The sequence below is a fragment of the Sus scrofa genome, chromosome 2 (assembly GCF_000003025.6).
Source record: "Sus scrofa isolate TJ Tabasco breed Duroc chromosome 2, Sscrofa11.1, whole genome shotgun sequence".
Taxonomy (NCBI): Eukaryota; Metazoa; Chordata; class Mammalia; order Artiodactyla; family Suidae; genus Sus; species Sus scrofa.
The window spans coordinates 126,438,188-126,459,560 of record NC_010444.4 but is presented as its reverse complement, the minus strand read 5'-3'; the positions used below and the strand labels follow the sequence as shown (position 1 = coordinate 126,459,560).

Here is a 21,373-nt window from a genome sequence, read left to right as displayed (position 1 = left end):
GGGACCTCCATATGCCGCAGGTGAAGCCCTAAAAATAAAAATAAATAGATAAAAAGAACATTCCTTTAAGATGTAAAACTAACTTAAAGGCTATGATAATTCCCACCTCTTAATTAGAAAACTGTTCTAAACTTAAACTTCACAGTTCTGACTGCTCACAATCCCAAGAGTTTGAAACCTAGTAGTTTGCAGTTTTGCTGATGTAAGAAGAGGAAGCTCTTTCTCTAGTAAATGGACATTGAAACCATTAAAAACTGAATCTCAGTTCAGTATGATTTCGTCTGTTGTTCTCAGATGAATTATGCCTACCGTATAATTCTCATGAAGTCATTGAAAAACAAAAACCAAAAAAACTTTGGGGTCTGTACAGGACTTGGATAAAATGCTCACCAAAAGAATAGTAATCATTAGTACTTCTTTTTTTTTTTTTTGGCCAAACCCGTGGCAAGTGAAAGTTCCAAGGCCAGGGATTGGGCCCACATGACAGCAGCCACCTGAGCCATAGCAGTGACAACATTAGATCCTTAGCCCACTGAGCCACAAGGGAACTCCACTAGTACTTTTTAAAGAAGTGAAGAAAAGATGAAAATATATAACCATAAAATGGCTGTTGGCCATAAAACAGACACTTTTAATAATTTAAGAGAAAAATATCAAATTTGTAAGTAATTTTACAGCTGTGAAAAATAACCCCTCACATACACTCAAATATGGAAGTAAGAAAATATGGTTCACAGAATGTTTAAGGGCATGTTCCAACGAGTACAGAAACCTCTCACCAAGTGAGAGATCACTTCTGCGAAGACTCACAGTGGTACCAGACATGCCTGGCTGATGCTGCATGACCACAAGATTCTGGGCTAAGAGACTTGGTTCACCCAACTGCATGTAGCAGCAGGGGATGAGGCAGCAGAGCAGCTGTTAACCCAACCTGTTTCAAAATAAAACCATTCCAACATTTAAGAAGCAGTTTCCCCTGCATAATGGGGAAAGGGACCAAGTTACCACAGACTCTTGTCTTGAGGAGAGTAAAGGAGCTGGTGGAAGAGAAGCATAACAGGCTGGAAAACATGTCCAGTGGAAGGACACCCACTTTGCGAGAAAGTAGGAAGGCACCTACTTTGCAAGAAAATGTCTTCTGAAGCACTGGAGGTGGTTGGTTAAAAAGGGTCAAAGGCAGACTGAGAGACTCTATTACTCGTGAATTCTGTAACATTAAGCCTACATATAGGCTATATCCTTTTTTAAAAAAACATGTTTTGAGTCAGATCCAGCCTCTCTGGGGATTGTCTTGTTGGAATGCTGAAGGTCTATTTTATGCCACATGTGTATAAGTATAATAGTTGCATTTTATAAAGGTGTATGTTCCAGCTTGGCTGACATGCACTCTCTGGGAGTTCCTTTTTGGCTCAGTGGGTTAAGAACCCAACAAAGTGTCCATGAGGATGCAGGTTTGACATGGGGGCTCATTCAGTGGGTTAAGGATCTGGCATTGCCAAAAACTGCAGCAAGGGTCGCAGATGCAGCTAGGATCCAGTATTACTGTGGCTGTGGTGTAGGCCTGCAGCTGCAGCTCCAATGCAACCCCTAGGCCAGGAACTTCCATATGCTGTGGCTATGGCTGTGAAAAGAAAGGGGAAAAAAAAAAAAAAAAAAAAAAAAAAAGAAAAGGGTAGAAAAAAAGAGAAGAGAAGCAAAGCAAAGCAAAGCACTCTCTGGATGACCAGTCACTTTCTACCACAGGTGGACCCTACCAGAGGTTGCTGCATAACTATATTCTAATTCCTGAATGAATAGGCTATAAAATCCACTGTCAAATAAAATCTTATAGAAAGAATAGGGAGGGAAGGAATAATATATACACTCTACTGTATAAAACAGATATTTAATGAGAACCTACAATATAGCATAGGAAAATCTACTCAATCGTTTGTAATGACCTATATGGGAAAAAGAATTGACAGGATATATTTATATGCATGACGCCATTCACTGTGCTGTTCACTTGAAACTAATAAAACATTGTAAGTCAACCATACTCTAATAAAATTTAAAAATAAAATCTCAGTGAGTACAACAATTAAACTTGTTTTCCAGACCTCTCTGTGCATGTTTGAAGAATGTGTTATAGGAAAGTACATACGTCATCGCTTGGTAAAGTCTCCAGCATAGACGTTGGCTGACCATGAGGAGTGATTTAGCATCAAACATTACGAAGGCTCAGATTATCTTGAGGAATTGTTAGGAATCATACATCTCGGTCCTGTGGGCACGCTGTCAACTCTGTAACTTTTAGCATCCAATCTGGGAGTGTGTAGACATAGAATGAAGAGAAAACCTAAGGTTTGTTCAAGGTAGGTGGGTGTAGGGGAGCTTAAGGGTGAGCTCCAAATAAACCTGCTGAAGGATAAGTCCTCAGGGAAAGAGAGAGTGAGACAAATCCACTGAGAAGCATGGTTCTGTGGAAAGGAGAACTCCTCCTCTATCAGTTTGAGAACTCACCACCACAAATTGGCCCCTTCACAAGTTTGTAGCCTAAATTGATGCCTTCTGGTAGTCCCCCCCTCCACTGAAAAAAATCCTCAAACTATGATGTTGCAGTTGACAGTGTTCCCGTGTAATTGACAAAAGCAGGAAAAAAAAAAAAAAAGAACATACATGTAAATTCAGTTCAACCCTGATCACAGAAAATAAATTCCAAAGATCAAGATACAAGGAAATTGATTAGTATCCTTGTAATCAAACAAACAAGTAAAAAAAACTACACACATATACTATGAGGAAATAAAGCACCATCATCAAGAACCAGCAGAAATAACAGTCAACTTAGACCTATGCAGATATGAGCTATTACATTTATCAGACTAAAAAAAAAAAACCTCAAAAATATTAGTTAGGAGTTCCCTTGTGGTGCAGGGGATTAAGGATCTGCTGTTGTCACTGCAGCAGCCCGTATTACTGCTATGGCTCAGGTCCCTGGACTTGGGTTTGATCCCTGGCCCAGGAACTTATACACACCATGGGCATGTCCAAAAAAATAAATAAATAATTAAAACATCTACAAAAAATAATTGATACAGAATAACTATTGTAATAAAGATCTACAGTACAATAAAATAACAGTAAAGATAAAAAGAAGATTCTAAATGAATCAGAGAAAACTGACAGATGACTTTAAAAAGGCAAGTAGTGCTAATTATGTGTTAGAATTGTTTTAAGTACAACACTTTATATTAAGAACTTGGATAATCTCATTTCACTAAAACAACATGGAACAGTATTCTTCCACTTATTGTGATGTTTGTGCACCAAGATTTATCTGATGAATGCTCTGCTTGACAAAAGGATATACAAAGGTGACTGGAAGGAAAGAGATAAAATAATTTTTTTAAATTTCAATGATTTAGTCATTCTAATTGGTGTTTGTAAATCTAAAAATGAAAATATTTTGCAACTATGTGGTAAAGACGTTAACCCTTATCTCTTAAAAAAACTATTAACCATAGAAGTTCGGGATTTTAACAATGCATCTCCAAAGAAAAGAACCAGAAGCAGTGACACACTGGAACCTAATAGAGAGGTATTTAAAATCTGGAATCAGTAAGAGGGTTTACATTTCACATTCTGCAAAGCAGCTGAGGAGCAGTTAGGTGTACTGTTCAAAGGATGCTGCCTTTAAAAACCAGGAAAATAAGGACTAAGACTTTGGATTTGCCCTGTCGAAATTCCAATAAAAATCCTAATAAAGTTGTCCTTCTTATCTCTTTATTTGAATTTGTATAAATTATTCATAAGACACCTTGAAATCAGAAAAAACTAAGCATGGTCCACTAAATTCAGATGATAGACAGTGAGGATTGTTTTTCCTGAGAAACTGACAGTAAATGTGCTTAAAGAGATAAAACAGAGGTTTGAAAATGTAAGCAAAATAACACAAGGACTCTTAAAAATAAACATACACGCAGGTAGATTAGAGGGGGGAAAAAAAAACACGTAGAACTCCAGAAATAAAAAGTTATAATATTAAAATTCAAAAGTCAGTGGGATGGACTTCTATTTCCAATAAGATGCAATAGTCATACTTTCCCCCCATTCTTCCTGCTAAGTACAACTAAAACCACTGGACACTGTATATAAAGCAAACATAAGAAAATTATGAAAGGCTGCAGGAAGAAAGGAGTCTTTCCAAGATGGAGGAATGACACAGTGATGAGTTTAATCTTTCCTGTGTTTTTATGTTGCTTCATATTTCTTGACTTGGTGCAGAAATAGCCAGGAATCAGGAAATACCAACATAGACCAATAAAGCCCCAATAAAATCCCAGCAAAAGGACTGTAAAAGAGATAGTCTAGCAAGACAGAAAACTTTTCAATATAAAACAGCTCTACTCCAGCCAAACACCACAGAAGAAACGGTGGTCCCCTTCCACTCATGCCAGCAAAGGCCCTGTGGAAAGCCTAGACTTCCACCCTCATGAGGCAGGGAATGAAGCACAAAGAGCTGGGGTTGTATCAGAGAAGGCCAAGAAAGGAACCAGGACTTTCATCCCCAGCAGCCAGCAATGTTCCCCACCTCCCACCCATACAGGATCAGTGGAGACTATGTGGGGAGCTAGAACTCCCATCCTCAGCAGTGATGAGGAGTACTCCTACTACCCAGCTGTCCATGATGCTAGGTGAGGAACCTGGCCTTCCACTTCACCTGGTAGAAACAAGGTTGAGCCCCCTGCACCTCACCTTCTCCTGACCAAACAGCATCAGAAAAAGCTGGCTAAAATAGAAGCTTTAAATATGATCCAGCATCTTATAACATAATGCAAAAAAGTGCAGGATTAAACCAGAATCACTCATCATACTAGAAACCTGAGAGATCTCAACCTGAATGAAGAAGTTAATCAATACATGCCAACACTGAAATGACAGAGATAGGTTAAAATTGTCTGATGATGATTTTAAGGCAGACATGATAAAAACATTTCAAAGACTAATTATGAACACATTTTAAACAAAAGAAAAAAACCAGAGAACTTCAACACAGAAAAATCTTTTTGCCTTAGCAAAAAATAACTATAAAGAAGGATCAAACTGAGATTAAATAACTGAAAAATACAATAATATAAAGAAAAAGCTCAGTGAGAGGGTTCAAGAGCAGAATGAAAGGAACAGAGCAAAGAATCAGTGGATAGAACAACAGAAATTATCTAACTTGACCAGTGGAGGGAAACAATAAAAATAAATAAAAAATTAGAGCCTTGTGTAACTGTAACAAAAATTTTAATATTCCTGTTTTTTGGCATCCTGGAAGAAGAGGAGAAGGAGAAAAGGGATGAAAAAGTACCCTAAGTAATAATGGCTCAAAACTTCCAAATGTGGCAAAAAAGATAAGCCTACAGATTCAAGAAGCTAGAAGAACTCCAAATAGGACAAAGTCAAAGAAATACACACAAAGGCACATCATAATTAAACTTCTGAAAACCAATGGCAAAAGTAAAACCTTGAAAATTGACATTTTATTTTTATTTTTTGAGCATAAAAATCTTTCCTTATTTTTTCCTTCCTTTAACATTTCTGGAGCATCTATTCTATGTCCAGAGTTGTTCGAATGCACAGACATTACTTGAATGGTAATACTGTTTCAGTAAACAAAATAAACAAATACCTTGCCCTCACCATGCTAGAGGTTGAGGTAGGCACAAAGACTATGAAAACAGCCATTTTAAAACAAAATTTTACATATAAAGGAAAAACAATTAACATGACAGTGGATTTTTTTTTCAATTAGCAATCATGTAGGCCAAAACGTGTCACAACATTTTCCTAGTGCTGGGGGAAACAAACAAAGAAAAAACTGAACTGTCAAACCACAGTCCTATATCCACGGTGATCAGAACTTAAAACATTCTAAGATCCTTGTAACATTCAAGAGGAAACTAAAGATAATAGGTAACCACTAAAAGCATAGACATATACTAACAGAGGGGGAAATGGGAAGAGAAAAAGGGAAAAAACATCTGCCACAACCCAAAGGCAGGCAAGAAAAGGAAAACTCAGAAAAGAAGGACTAACAGAAAAACATGGATGGTTGAACTAAGAATTTTAACATACTTTTCTTCTTTCTTAAAGATCAAGCAGCCAAGTTACGATATGAGACTTGCTTTAAAAACTTCATCTGATTACATATAGTGCACTGCACTCAAGAATTAGAGAACACACATTTTCAATCACACATGGTCAACTTTAACAGATGCTTCATGCACTACTGAAAAAGTTAAAAATACAAGACTCTTTGATCAGCACAGACTTCTGACCAAACAGAACATTATACTGCAAAGTATAATTTAAAGATATAAATAAGGGGCAGCTAATCAGGTAAACAGGGTCTTCTGAAGACAGTACCTTACATCTACTATATAACAAACCAACCTGACCCTAGCTGCGGCACTGTTTTCTTCAAATGAACCTTTTTTTTAGGGATTAATATTAGCTTCAATTATCCTTAGTCATGGGTTTCTAAGAGCTATTCTGTTTAGCTTCTAAAATTCACTGTACATTTAATTACTTTTTATTCCTTATGAAAAAGGTGAAAACTTAAACAACCGCTGTTCCTAAATACGTGACATAAGATGTGGGTGCCTTTCTCAGAAAGAAAAACTTCACATTATTGCAACAAATGGCACAAGTAATATATGCAAAATCCCTATGAAAAATCTTTGTCTAAAAATTATGCCACCTTGCAGTTTAATATTGTTACTGAAGACTGGAGAGGGACCTACCCATTAAAGCCGTCTCAAATAAAGAAATAAAGCCACAACTAAACATCAGTCTTGTCCACCATTTGTCTTTTCTTTCTGGAAGACTGAGGATTTCATCTCTGATCTACTGAAATGTTGCTGGGTATGTCTAGGCCTTACAGGGTTTCTTCATTCATTGTGCTCTACCCTTGGAGAACCTTGTATATATAAGGGCTCATATTTCTACAGCTTGGGGAAGTTTTTTCAAGTGTTTTCCTTTTGCTTATTCTCGTCCCTACTTTTGTATTTTTCCTTCTTCTTTCTCTCTTGGACTCCAGAACATCAGACTTGAATTGTCTTCTGTGTCTCCTGTCTTTTGTCAACAGCTTTTGTCTCTGTACTCTATGGAACAGTTTCCCAACTAGAGAGAGCAACTCCCAAATGTTTTTAACTGGATCAAACAAGTAATTCTAAGAATTCTCAAGTGTCTTGTGATTGTTCCTTTTACAAAAGTAGCCTAGTGTCATCTTTGGATGTAATACCTTTGAGAAGCTCTCCAGATTTATTAAATCAATTTTTAAGATATATGTTGTGTTCTGGATGACCTCTTTCCTGAAGAGTCAGTGTTTTCATTCACCTTGGTCTCTTTCTTCAATGCGTAGCAATCCTTGGTTATCAGATCTCACTGCAGAAAGCTTACCTGGGTGGCTTCCCTCTGCTGGTAGGTCAGCAGGAGTGCTCACCACTGGCTTCCTTCCAAGGAGAAATACAGTATGGGTGGAGCATGCAGTCTGGTGGGCTTTTCCTCGAGGTAAGGAAGTAGGGAAAGGGCTGTCACCTTAGGTCTTCTGAGGTCCTCATTAGAAGCTTTAGCTTTGCTCAGCCATTCTGTTTAGTATTTTGTCATATGGTTTTGTTTTCAAGAAAATCATCTTTTTTGTTTGTTTGTTTATTTTTGGTTTTTTTTAGGGCCGTACTTGTGGCACACGGAAGTTTCCAGGCTAGGGGTCGAATTGGAGCTGCAGCCACCACTGGTTTATACCATAGCCACAGTAACACCACATCTGAGCCACGTCTGCAACCTATACCACAGATCTCGGCAATGCCAGATCTTTAACCCACTGAGGGATCAAACCTGCATCCTCATGGATGCTAGTCAGATTCATTTCCACTCAACCACAAGGGAATATCTCAAGAAAATAATCTTAAAACATTTTTGGCCTGGTCATAAGTATCAGGATGTATTCTGTGCAGAATAACTGGCCTGGGTACCTGTCCCATGTACACACCCTGAATCACCCACTTGTTCTGTTTCACTGCTCACCTTGGCCTCTGCTTCACCTCTGACCCTAAGCCAGGAGCTTTCCAGAATCACTGCAGGCAGGCTGCCTTCCACATCCACCATAGGCTCTCATGGCAGAGTTCAGGCTCCGCTTTTCACACTGTTGCATCCATTCACATGCTCCCAGAACACTCCCTCTTCCAGAAAGTTGCTAAAAATTTTTTCTTCTCCTGGCCCATCCACTACCTAACTGTTGGGGTTCATTCTTTCTTCAGTTTTTAGATGTTTGTTTCAGTGGAGAATCAGGAAAAGTGTAAAGTTATCTCAAACTGGGAGATAAAACTATTGTATAAACCATGTAATAGTTGATGGGCAGATCAGTTTGGGAAACCCAAATTAATTTACTCTTAAGATTTTTGTTTCTAGGAGTTCCCACTGTGGTTCAGAGGCTTAGGGACCCGTTACAGTGTCCAGGAGGTTGCAGGTTCAATCCCTGGCTCTCTCTCGATGGTTAAGGATCTGGCATTGCCACAAGCCTATACTGGGAGTTAAGAAACTAAAGTTCCAGTCCTGTATCTTTAATTAATATACTTCAGGAAAGGAGGCAAGTTTCTTAACCCACTAGACCTGTTCTTCCATCTCTAAAATAAAAGAGCAGATTGGGCCAACTTAGAAAATGTGGGATAAACCCATCCAGAGTCTCAGGTGCTTCCTGGACAAAAGGAGGAGTTTTCTTTGGCTGTTCTGGGAGTTAATCTGTCTGTTGTATGGGTGATAAACTGAGACTGGAGGGATGATCCTGAACTTAATTAAAGGGCAGGAGACAAGCTGGATTAGATAAGGTTCCCCTGTGAACTTAAGATGCTATGGCTTGGGAGTTCCCATCGTGGTGCAGTGGTTAACGAATCCGACTAGGAACCATGAGGTTGCAGGTTCGGTCCCTGGCCTTGCTCAGTGGGTTAACGATCCAGCGTTGCTGTGAGCTGTGGTGTAGGTTGCAGACGCGGCTCGGATCCCGAGTTGCTGTGGCTCTGGCGTAGGCCGGTGGCTACAGCTCTGATTCAACCCCTAGCCTGGGAACCTCCATATGCCACGGGAGCGGCCCAAGAAATAGCAACAACAACAACAAAAGACAAAAAAAGACCAAAAAAAAAAAAAAAAAAGATGTTATGGCTTGGGAATATTAATATTTTCTCAGGTTTACAGGCCTGAACAGGGCCATCCTATCTGCCTCGAGGTGAGATGGGTTAGCTGCAGGATGGTGCTTGCTGAAACGTGTTTGTGGCACTTACACTGAAGTTCAGGCCGGTACCAAGGGTGAGTGGGATTCTAACTGCAGTTAGGTAGGTGAGTAGAAGGAAGAGCAAGAACTGTCTCACTTTCAAAGAGACTTAAACACCAAAAGCTAACAAAGAATGACACCTAAGCCAGGGTTTTCATTTCACTGGGGGCTGATCAAATATTCACACTCATCTTTGTAGCCTGCATTCAGCTCCCACCGCATGCAAGCAGAATCGGGGGGAAGAGGGAGAAGAAAAAGCTGCCTTGAACTTTGTCAGGACTTCACTGACAACAAACTGAATATTAAGTGCACAAGAGCAAACCAGCCTTCTCGGTCCTTCAACCACCTCTTTCAAGCCCTGTTTCTGAGAATAGAAAATTCTAAGCTCAATTTGAGGGGCACTGTAAACTCCTCTCTATGCCAGATGATTTTATCCCCATATTTATATCCAAAGCACAAACAACTTAAAATGTTTACACTAAGTAGTAATGGAAGTCATGTGTCAAATACAATGGTGGGGGGAGAGCAAAGCTTTCTGCAGAAGTAAAGCTTGAAGATACACAATATCTGTGGAAAATCTGGCCTACAAATTAGAATGCATTGTTTATCTATTCCATTTAATTATAGAGAACATGCATTTTTACCCTTTGCATACATCTAAAAAGTCTCATTTTTTTTTTTTTGTTTTTTTCGTTTTTTTGGTTTGGTTTTACTCTGCAGTGTAGCCCGAGGCTCTGGAGGTCTCATAGCTCCATGTACAGAGTCTCAAGGCACATGACCACACACTGTCTTGTCATTTGTGGTCCCCATTTCCTTTAGTCTCCCGCTCGCAGGAAGAGGCAGTGAAGGACCAACCCATTCACCATGTCCCAAAGCAGAAGAACAAAAGCAGTGAAGAGAGCCCTTCTTTGCGCTCCCTACAGCCTCTACATGTCAGCTCTCCTGCTGGAGCATGGCAACACCAGGGAAACTGCAGGAGGCCAGGGACGGACCCTCGGCATCTTTCTCCTGGGGGAGAGTCCTGTGAGTTGACCACCAAGTACAAACCGGTTGCAATGGCTTCTCCTCTGCTTCTAATTGCTAGTCCTTCAGGCACAACCAAGCGAAAAGATGTGTAGAGGACATGGCATCCTGGCTTCATGCAGTCCATGGTTCCGCACCCAAACAGAACCCACTTAAGGTTAATGCTAAAGAGGGTTATGAGGACAGCAATGGGGAAACGCAGTCATGGCTTAGATCTTGCCATCTAAGACATGTTGCCTTCTTTGGTGCAACAGGTCTTAGATGGACAGAGCACCACGGTAAGCTTGTAACTCCAAGGTGATGTCTAGCTCTTCTCTTTTTGAGAGCCAAGATTCCCCAGCCCACTCCATCCACCCTGGCAACGTTCACCTTGGTCATTCTCATGTGTCAGCCCCTCAAGTGGACTCAGGAGTCCTGGCTGAACACAGGGCTCCCTGACCCCCCCACCCTCCCCCCAGAACTTGCCTGGCGAGGTGCTCTTTGGATTAACACTGACTAAGCTGACTACTCACCTGAGGACTCTCGCCCATTTGGTTTTAAAACTCAGAGAAGTTGACCAGTTCCCATCATGGCACAGCAGAAACTAACCCGACTACTATCCATGAGGACGCAGGTTCGATCCCTGGCCCTACTCAGTGGGTTAAGGGTCCAGCGTTGCCATGAGCTGCGGAGTAGGTCACAGATGCGGCTCAGATCTGACGCTGCTGTGACTGTGGCGTAGGCCAGCAGCTGTGGCTCCGATTTGACCTCTAGCCTGGGAACCTCCATGTGCCTTGGTTGTGGCCCTAAAAAGCTAAATAAATAAATAAATAAATAAATAAATAAGACTCAAGAGAAGCTGACACTGCGCCACACTTTCCTTCTGCTTTTTCTTTCACTTGGTCAAGACTACTTTGTCTTAACCTTACTTAGGTGGTTCTATTTACTCCTTTTAGCTGCAGAACAGGGCACCCTATACATTCTTTTAAAAGTATACATCCTAATTTTCAGAGAAGTTGGTACTTCATCAGAGGCAATTTTTATATACTCGTTCTCAGTTTGATTCCATAGATGTACTAGCCGGGCCCACTGAAAATGCAGTTCCTCTCATTATCTCCCCAACATCCAAGACCTGAAGGCTGGGAATGCTACGAGGAAGCAAGAAATCTTAGAGGGGAAAACAAAAACCAAACTGTAATTTGTTAAGACTGAACAGAAAAATAGACCCGCTCTTTATCAGTTTTTACTTTTATGCTAAATTTTCACTTTCCCAATCCACATAACCAATTTTAAATAAAACCTGATTAAAGCCAAAAGAATGAACCAACAACCTGTTCATAATTTTATACTTTCTTTAAATCTAGAATGTTCGATTGCTTGATAAATTCTGCATCTCACTCACAAGTTCTGAGGAAGAAAACTGAGATATATGATTACTTGAGCTATGTTACATGGAGGATCTAAACACAGCTTACCTGTAGATATGTTTCCAAACCTTGTCGACGTTGTTCCAAGACTTTAGGGACCCAATTGCGAACATGTTTAGAAGGGATTTCTGGAGTTTTAATACATTTCTTGAGCTACAAAGATAGAAACAGAAAAAAAAAAAAATAGAAAACGTCTTTCAATTATACAGACATTATTTGGGGGAAAAGCCAATAAAAGAAAGTGAGCCAGTGCTATCTCCAATAAAATGATAAAGAAAAATACATACACACTGAAATTTTGTCAAAAATTCTTCCTTCAGCTGTCCTACGTGTTAGGGTTTTAGGACAAGTGTTTTGTGTTTTGGTAGTTGTTGTTACTGCTGAACAACGTCTGGTATTTCAGATTGGAATTATTTTTTCTAAAAAATTACAAGTTCTGTAAATGAATTATAAAGAAAATATAGAAGGTTATAATTTCCCAAATCAATTAATACAACAAAATTTTGGTTGGAAGGACTTTTCTAACCAAAAGTCTTTGTGTATATGTTACACATAAAAAAGCAAAACAAAATACAGTTTTTTATAATCATTGTCTCTGGAAATGCCATATGAACTAGACTGCATCATACGGAGAATTTCTTTAAAATTCTATTTGAAAAAAAAAAAAAAAGACCGATCCTTCCAACATTGCTAAGCATTAGGTCCAAATTCTGTTCATGAAAACTGAATAATGGTTCTCAGTCAAGGCTTTTTGGGCAGCAATTTCAAGGGGCCAAATAGATAAAGGAAAATTCTATTGGAAGTAGAATTAGAGCTGTCTGTCACAGGTGCATCCTACATGAAAATCTTAAACATGTGACTATGTCCTTACAGTGCCAGGGACTTGGCATATCTGATTAAGTATCTTACAAAGGAGAGTTTAGCCTAGATTATCCGGGAGGGCTTAATATAATCATAAAGATCCTTATAAGAAGCAGGCAGGAGGACAGAGTCCCAGTTGTGGCTCAGTGGTTAACAAATCTGACTAGGAACCATGAGGTTGTGGGTTCGATCCCTGGCCTTGCTCAGTAGGTTAAGGACCCGGCGTTGCCAGGAGCTATGGTATAGGTCGCAGACATGGCTCAGATCTGGCATTGCTGTGGCTCTGGCGTAGGCCAGCGGCTACAGCTCTGATTAGACCCCTAGCCTGGGAACCTCCATATGCTGCAGTAGCAGCCCTAGAAAGAGACAAAAAAAAAGGAAGGAGGCAGGAGGACCAGAGTCAGAGAAACTGAAAGATGCCACATGACTGGCTTGGATGATGGAGAAAGGACCAAGAGCCTGGGTGAACTCTAGAAGCTAGAAAAGTTAAAGGAATGAATTCTCTCCTACAGCTCACTGACTCCCTGATTTTAACCCAATGAAATTCAATTTGGATTTCTGACCTTGAGAGGTATGAGATAGTAAATTTGTGTTGTTTTAAACCACTGTGTTTGTGCTAATTTGTTACAGCAGCAATACATACAAAACTAACACACTGCATCTAAAATGGAATGACTTTGTTTGTTTTGGTTTTAGGTTTTTTTTGGCCTTGTCCAGGGCATGCAGAAATTCCCAGGCCAGGGATTTAATCTGCACCACAGCAGTGACAATGCTGGATCCTTAACCACTAGGCCACTAGGGAACTCCAAAAATGGAATGACTTTTAACGTTCTAATTAAAAACTTAGAAAACCTACTGAGGTTACTGAGGGTGCTCCTTTACTACACATGCCAAGAAATGGCATAATGATCTCTAAGAAAATGCACACAGTCAAACCCTAGCATCTAAAACTAATAAACAGTCTTCTCCTACATAAGCAAATATTCACCACTAACCATTCTAGGTTGAAATTTGCTGCACATCATGAAAAAGAAGAAGTCCTGTGATTTCAAAGATCAGCACTTCTAGTTCAAGACATTAGGCTGAGCCTATCTTTGCCTCCACCCTCCATACCTAAAGTGCCACTAACACAGTGTGCAAGTGCTAGCTACCAATCTAAACCTATCCTCCTTATCTTCCTCACCAATCCAACTATTCAATTATCGGAAATAATACTGTATTTAGCTAAATTAGCTGAAAAAGCTATATCTCCCACACTCCCTTGCAAAAAGTAGAAGTCAAAGGTAATCAGAAATCACTGCAAAAAGCTTTCCATAAAAACTCTTTTATTTTTAGCTTTTTTTGGCTGCACCTGCAGCATATGGAAGTTCCTGGGCCAGAGATGGAATCTGAGCCATAGCCATGACCTACACCACAGCTGCAACAATGCTGGATCCTTAACCCACTGTGTCAGGCTGGGGACTGAACCCATGCCTCAGCAGTGACCCCAGCTGCTGCAGAGATAATGCCGGATCCTTAACCCACTGTGCCACAGCAGGAACTGCCATAAAAACTCTCTTAAAGTGGAGAAGACTCTGCAGGCTTGTATCTTCTGTCCTATTCCTCTTTCACCCCCCTTCCTGCCTAGAATGTGACTATGATGGCTGGAGCCGCCAAGACCATTTGCCACCATAAGGCAACTCTGAGGATGAATGACAGATGCCCAGATGAGTGAACAGAAAAAAAAAGAGTCAGTGCCTGTGCACTTCCTAGAGTTGCCACAACAGTCTGGACTGCCCAACCCCAGACTTGTTTTCTAAGAGGGAAAAGAAAAACCCTCCTTCTTTTTTTAGGTTACTGGTATCTGGACTTTCTGTTTCATATACCTAAATTTAATTCTGGTAAACATTAAAAAAAAAAAAAGAAAAGAAAAAGGCCAAAGGGAATAGGACACAGAATAATGAAGAGAACAAGGCAAGGAGGAAAGAGTAATTGCCCAGCAAGAGACTAACAACTTTCCAAAAGAAAAGATACATGTACCCATGTGTTCATAGCATCACTATTCACAATAGACAAGACATGGAAACAACCTAAGTGTCCACTGACAGATGAATGAATTAAGAAGATGAAGTATATATACTCAGTGGACTACAACTCATCCATAAAAAGAACAAAATAATGCCATCTGCAGCAACATGGACAAAACTAAAGATGTTCATACTAAGTGAAGTAAGTCAAAAACAGAAAGCAAATACCATATGATATCACTTATGTCTGGAATCTAATATATGGCACAAATGAACCTTTCCACAGAAAAGAACCTCACAGACTTGGAGAACAGACTTGTGATTGCCAAGGGGGAGGGAGTGGGATAGACTGGAAATCTTGGGTTAATAGATGCAAACTGTTGCATTTGGAATGGATAAGCAATGAGATCATGCTGTACAGCACTGGGAACTATGTCTAGTCACTTGTGATGGAGCATGATGGAGGATAATGAGAGAATAGGAATGTATATATGTATGTGTGACTGGATCACTTTGCTGGACAGTAGAAAAATGACAGAAAACCAACTCTAATGGAAAAAATAAACCAACTCTAATGGAAAAAATAAAAATCATAAAAAAAAAGAGACAGACAGGAGCCTGATGATGATGAAAACAGAAGAGGAAGCCCCAGCCAAGACACCCTCAGGAAACAGACTGCAAAAGGTATGGATGCTAATTTTCTCAGCAGCCTGAGAGGCTCTGTGCTCAGAACTGGCATAAAAGGAAGAGGCGACAATAGGAGGGATAGGACTATGCCCTAGCCTGTGCCAAAAACCAGAGATGACTAGTAGCCCAATGGATCACTGAAGAAACAAAACAGGAAATTAAAAAAAAAAATACCTAGAGACAAATGACAATAAAAACACAATGATCCAAAGCCTATGGGATGCAGCAAAAGCAGTTCTAAGAGGGACGTTTATAGCAATACAGTGTTACTTCAGGAAACAAGAAAAATCTCAAATAAACAATGTAATCTTATACCTAAAGCAACTAGAGAAATTAAGAACAAAAAAAAATTTAGTAGAAGGAAATAAAACATAAAAATCAGAGCAGAAGTAAATGAAATAGAGACAAAGAAAAAAAGATCAATGAAACTAAAAGCTGGTTCTTTGAAAAGATAAATAAAATAGATAAACCTTCAGCCAGATTCATCAAGAAAAAAAGAGAGGGCTCAAATCAATAAAATTAGAATTGAAAAAGGAGAAGTTACAGATAACACCACAGAAATGCAAAGGGTCATAAGAGACTACTACACGCACCAATATGCCAATGAAATGGACACATTCTTAGAAAGGTATAATCATCCAAGACTGAACCGGGACGAAACAGAAAAAAATGAACAGACTAACCAGAAGTATGGAAATTGAAACTGTGATTTAAAAACTTCCAAACAACAAAAGTCCAGGATCAGATGCCCTCATAGGCAAATGCTTTATTTTATTTTTTGTCTGTGCTCAAATGCCAAAGTTCCTGGGCTAGGGATTGAACCCATGCCACAGCAACAGCCTGAGCTGCTGTAGTGACAATTTGGGATCCTTAACCTTCTGCGCCGTAAGAAAACTCAATCACAGGCAATTCTATCAAACATTTAGAGAAGAGTTAACACCTATTCTTCGGAAACTTTCAAAAAAACTGCAGAGGAAGGAACACTCCCAAGCACATTCTATGAGGCCACCATCACTCTGATATGAAAAACAGACAAAAATATCACAAAAAAGGAAAATTACAGGACAATATCACTGATCAATATAGATGCAAAAATCCTCAACAAAATACTAGCAAACCAAACCCCAAAATAAATTAACAGGTCATATACCATGATCAAGGGGGATTTATCCCAGGGATACAAGGATCTTTCAATATCCACAACATTAATCAGTGTGATACACCACATTAACAAACTGAGAATAAAAACCATATGATCATATAAATACATACAGAGAAAAGTTGTGACAGAATTCAACACCCATTTATGATAAAACCCTCCAGAAAGTGGGCATGGAGGGGAACCTACCTCAACATAATAAAGGCCATATCTGACAAACTCACAGCTAACATCATTCTCAATGGTGAAAAGCTGAAAGCATTTCATCTAAGATCACGAATAAGACAAGGATGTCCACTCTGGCTATTTTTTTTCAACATGGTTTTGGAAGTCCCTGCCGCGGCAATCAGAGAAGAAAAAAGAAATAAAAGGAACCCAAACTGGAAAAGAAGTACTATATAGCACAGGGAACTATATACAATCTCTTGGGATAGACCATGGTGGAAAGTAATATTAATAAAAATATTTTAATTATTTTAATAGAAAATATTAATAAAATATTATTATTTTAATAAAATATTTAAAAATAGAATCTCTCTCCATATATGTGTATGTATATATATATCATATATATCACTTTGTTGTACAGTAGAAATTGGCACATTGTAAATTAACTATACTTGAAAAAATTTACATTCAATAAAATTCACTATTTTAAGTGTCTAAAAATAAGATAATCAGCAAGACCTACTGTATACCACAAGGAACTCTACTCAATATTTTGTAATAATCTATATGGGAAAAGAATCTGAAGAAGTATGGATATATGAAGTATATATGAAGTATGGATATTTGCTGTTCATTGTTAATCAACTATAATATATTTCCTGGGCATATATCCAGACAAAACCCTAATTCAAAAAGATATATGCACCCCTATGTTCACTGCAGCACTATTCACAATAGCCAAGACCTGGAAACAACCTAAATGTCCATCGACAGATGAATGCATTAAGAAGATATGGTACATATATACAATGGAATACCACTCAGCCATAAAAAAGAACAAAATAATGCCATCCGCAGCAACATGGATGCAACTAGAGATTCTCATACTAAGAAAAGTAAGTCAGAAAAAGAGAGACAAATACCATATGACATCATTTACATGTGGAATCTAAAATATGGCACAAATGAACCTATCTACAAAACAGAAACAGACTCAGATGTGGAGAACAGACTTGTGGTTGCCAAGGGGGAGGGGGAGAAAGTAGGATGGACTAGGAGTTTGAGCTTAATAGATGCAAACTACTACATTTAGAATGGATAAGGAATGAAGTCTTACTGTATAGTACAGGGAACTATATCCAGTCTCTAGGGATAAAACATGATGGAAAATAATATGAGTAAAAGAATGTATATTTCTGTGTGTGTATGTATATAAATATAAATATAAATATATATATATATATATATATATATATATATGAGACTGGGTCAGTTTGTTATACAGCAGAAATTGGCACAACATTGTCAATCAACTATACTTTAATAAAAACTATACTCCACCATAAAATAAAAATTACAAAAAATAAAAAATGCAGAATATAAAATAATGGAAGTTTCTCGAAGTGCAAAATAAATAAAATGAAAAGGTAGGTGAAAAAACACATATAGCATTAAACTAGGAGATTTAATATGAAAGTAATCAGTCTTTTGTAAAGAATAAAAGACATTTTCAAAGAAAAAAATTTTCTATGACCTAAAAACACGTCTTCAGATTAAGAACTCACTAATTGCCAGATAATGAACAAAAAAGGACCCACACTTACTGACACTTATCTACTGAGATTTCAGAATATCAAGGGCTCCTGATAGTCTGAGTAGATAGGGAAAAACATTGGTTGGCCACAAAGGAAGCAGAACTGCACTGGCAACTTACACATCATCAGCAACAGTGGATACTAGTAGTTCAGTGCTTCAAAGATGTAATTTGACATGGATTTCTAGGACGAACATACTATCAGTTAAGTGTGAGATGTTTACCTCCCAAGCCTTTTTTTTTTTTTTTTTTTTTTTTTGGTCTTTTTGGCATTTCTAGGGCCACTCACACAGCATATGGAGGTTCCCAGGCTAGGGGTCTGATCGGAGCTGTAGCCGCCAGCCTACGCCAGAGCCACAGCAATGCGGGATCCGAGCTGCGTCTGCAACCTACACCACAGCTCACAGCAATGCCAGATCCTTAACCCACTGAGCAAGGCCAGGGATTGAACCCGCAACTTCATGGTTCCTAGTCGGATTCGTTAACCACTGACCCACGATGGGAACTCCCCAAGCCTTTTTTTATACAAATTCCAGAAAACTGAGAGATTAAAGCAAGGAAGAGGAAAAATAGGTATCAGGACACCTACCCCCAAGGGAATCCAAGGGCAGCTGAGCACAGCAGGCCTGGAGAACTATCAGCCTAGGCTAGAGCCAGATGTTAGATGGTTTGAGAAGGGACCCTTGAGGAAGAAGGTGGAGTCCATGCAGCAGAGAGTATGGAGGAGATGGATAAATTCAGGATTCGTTAAAGTACATTATTTTTTATCTATCAGAAAAAAGTAAGTTCCAGAGAAAACAAAGAGCCCCTGGAGAAGGTCACGGAACAAAAGACACTAAGCCTCTCCTGTGTGTTAGAGACACTCCTGCCCGCATGGGACTTGCACCCTGCACACCCAGGAAGACAACAAACAGTGAACAAGTTACTAAAACGAGGTGAGGGCAGATAGTAACAGATAATGTGTGTTGGGGAGCAGCTGGGACAGGGCCTGTGAGAAGTGAGAATGTTGGAAAAGCCATCTGAATCAGTCGAGTAAGGAGAAGGAATGTCACTACAGAGACAGAGCAATGGAAAAGGAGGGCCTAGGCTCGTGTTCAAAATTCAGCAAGGAGGAGACAGTTCAGAGAGATGGCAGCACCAGACATTGTGGGGCCCTGGAGGCCACGGTAGGAATTTGCCTATCGTCTTGCATGAGAAGCAAACAGAATGTCTTAAGCAAGGCAATGACCTGATATAATTTTCACTTTAAAGAGCTCATGCTAGATTCTATGAATAAGATGGACTATATGGGGGTGGAATCAAAGCAGCGAGACCAGTCAGAAGTTCCTGCAGGAGTTCGGGCAAGAGGTGATTTGGACTATGGTCTTGGCAGTGGAAGTGGGGAGAGGCTGAAGGTCGTAGGAGTACATGAAAAGGAGAGGTGATGAGAATGACTCCAAGACCTTCACTGTTTTAGGTTTCTGACCTCACCTAGCAGCCTCCTGTTTACTGAGAGGTAGCAGAATGCCAAATTTAGAGTAGACGGCAGAGAACACCAGTTATCGCCACAAAGCCACTGTCCCTTTCCTCTACAGAACAGAACTCCTGATTTTCAGCTGAGCACATGGCCACCCAGAACAAAGAACACATTTCCCAACCTCTCTTGAAGGTACATGTAGCTATGTGACTCAATTCTGGACAAAGGCAGGTAAACACACATGTATGTGCCACTTGCAGGAAGGGTCTTAAAGGGAGGGCCTGTTCCTTCTTTCTTTCCTTTTCCCTCCTGGCTGAACTGCCCATGTAACAGGCCTGCAGTAGTCACCTTGTACCGTGAGCTGGAAGCCTTCTATTGGCAACGGGAAAGCCACAAAAGCCTGAGTCCCCGAGGACCACACCAGCCTTAGACATTTATGTGAACAAGAAATAAAGATGCACTTGTTAAGGTCATCGTTATTTTTATTTTCGAGTCATTTGCAGTAAAGTCAAATACCACATGAGTGGGGATGTGGCTGATACTGCAAGGTACCTATCCAATATTCACTCTCTCCTTCTTACAAAAACAAAAACAAAACAAAAAAACGCCAATATCATTCGGAGGGCCAACATGCAATGCCTGGAGGGGCAGCAGCTATGTTGTAACCAGAGGGTGAAAGTCACATGCTAAGGTAAAAGCAGTGACGCAGAAAGATAAAAGCAGCTTGGAACATGGATATTACAGAACTGCTACATCAGCTTGGACTACCTGCCTTCAGTTTTCCTGCACTGTGAGAATGATTAAACTCTTACTTATTTAAAAAACCTAGTCAAGTTTCTGTGATATCCAATCAAAGAAATCCTGCCATAAAGGAATCAACTGTTCCATTTTGGTGATTTCAACTCAGAGAGGCCCAATGGGCATCCAAGTGGAGATAATGTGCAGGCAGCTGGATAGAAGTCTATAAACAGGGAGTGAGACTATCTAAGTGAGAACCATAGAGCGAGATGACATGAGAGCGGGGATTCAGTAGGAGGCGGGAAAGGGCTGAGATGGCAGAATTCCAAGGCAGCTCTCAAGATCTTGCCTCCTGCTGTACACACCCATAAAATTCCTTCCCTTGGGTCCAGACAGACCTGTGCATGTGCTGAGAGAGTCACTCGTTTGACTGTTGCACTACGTGACAGATGATGAGACAGTCACTCTCTTGATCAGGTTAAACTTTGAGACCCAATCCTAGCAGACTGCTGGCTTTGAAGCAGTGAGCTGAATGTTAGGACAAATACACATGGCTAGGACCTGAGGGTGACATCTAGAGGCTGAGAGCTACTCCTGGCTGACAGTAAAAAAGGACCTCAGTTCTACAAATGAAAGGAAGTGAATTCCACCCCATCAGGGCATGATAGTGTGGAGAAGATGCCAAAATCACAGCCTTGGCAACACCTGGATTTCAGCCCGTGAGACCCTGAGCAGATGCCAGCTGACCTGTACCCTGCCTGCCTCCTGACCCACGGAAACTCTGAAGTAACAAGCTAGTATTGTTAAAGCCACTAAATGTGTGACAGTCTGTTCTTCTGCAGTAATAAACTAATATAAAGGCCACGATCTAAGCCATCCAACTCTGAGGGGCAGGAAAGAAAGGCCAGGAGAGCAGTGAGGAGGCAGTGAAATATTAAGTTGAGCCAGGGAAGTGTTTCTAGAAGGGGCATGGTCAGATT

At 39.9% G+C, this 21,373-nt stretch overlaps 1 protein-coding gene across 4 annotated transcripts in view; it reads right to left on the bottom strand.

Moving 5' to 3' along the window:
* Positions 1-21,373, bottom strand: part of SNX24 (sorting nexin 24) — a 159,588-nt gene that overhangs the window by 48,307 nt on the left and 89,908 nt on the right. For all 4 annotated transcript variants that reach the window (XR_001305311.2, XM_005652942.3, XM_003123872.6 and 1 more), the window contains exon 3: positions 11,773-11,877. Coding sequence is in view for 3 of the 4 variants with exons in the window: in XM_005652942.3 (XP_005652999.1) it covers positions 11,773-11,877 (105 nt within the window). In the remaining variant the exon portion in view is untranslated. The remainder of the gene's footprint in view (positions 1-11,772; positions 11,878-21,373) is intronic.